Source organism: Vairimorpha ceranae (genome assembly GCF_000988165.1).
Source record: "Vairimorpha ceranae strain PA08 1199 chromosome Unknown NODE_418, whole genome shotgun sequence".
Classification (NCBI taxonomy): Eukaryota; Fungi; Microsporidia; family Nosematidae; genus Vairimorpha; species Vairimorpha ceranae.
In genome coordinates this window covers 487-1,012 of record NW_020169748.1, presented here as the reverse complement: position 1 = coordinate 1,012, position 526 = coordinate 487, and the positions used below count along the sequence as shown (strand labels likewise).

Genomic DNA, 526 nt, shown 5'->3' with positions numbered 1-526 from the left:
CAAATCATGCAAAAAAATTTAAAAAAATGCAATTTTTTGAAACTCATTTATTAATTTTAGCTCCCCCTTCTCTTAAGACATCCAACATCCTGTTTTGCATTCCAGCTACATAATTTTTTTTCTCTAATGATATTTTTAAACAAGCCAATAAAATAGCGGTTTTAAGTTCACAAGTATTTCTACATTGTTTTCCTTCGCCATAAATTATTTTTGACATATCAGACCACATATTTTCTTTTGGGTTTAAATCGGGACTTAGAGATGGCCGATCCATTGCATTTATATTATTTTCATCAAACCACCCCCTTGTCCTTCTTGCTTTGTGATATGGCCATTATCTTGTTGAAAGACGAAATCATTATTACTGTTTTGTTCGAAAAAACTTTATAGCGAAATTTCTAGATTACTACAGTAAAATTCACTGTTCATGCGAGATTCTATAACCCGTAACACAAGCTTTTGATCGTAGCAAACCTCTTCCCAGACCATTATCTTGCCACCCTCCTGTATTCTTTTACTGTAGCCA

General features: G+C 32.9%; 1 protein-coding gene across 1 annotated transcript; it reads right to left on the bottom strand.

Annotated features, from left to right (window-relative positions):
* Nucleotides 1-43: 43 nt before the first annotated feature.
* On the bottom strand, nt 44-274 carry AAJ76_418000739 (hypothetical protein; the record flags this gene model as incomplete). The annotated part of the gene is made up of 1 exon (XM_024475591.1): nt 44-274. The coding sequence occupies one exon, from the start codon at nt 272-274 to the stop codon at nt 44-46; it is 231 nt and encodes a 76-aa protein (XP_024329311.1).
* Between the last annotated feature and the right edge of the window lie 252 nt (nt 275-526).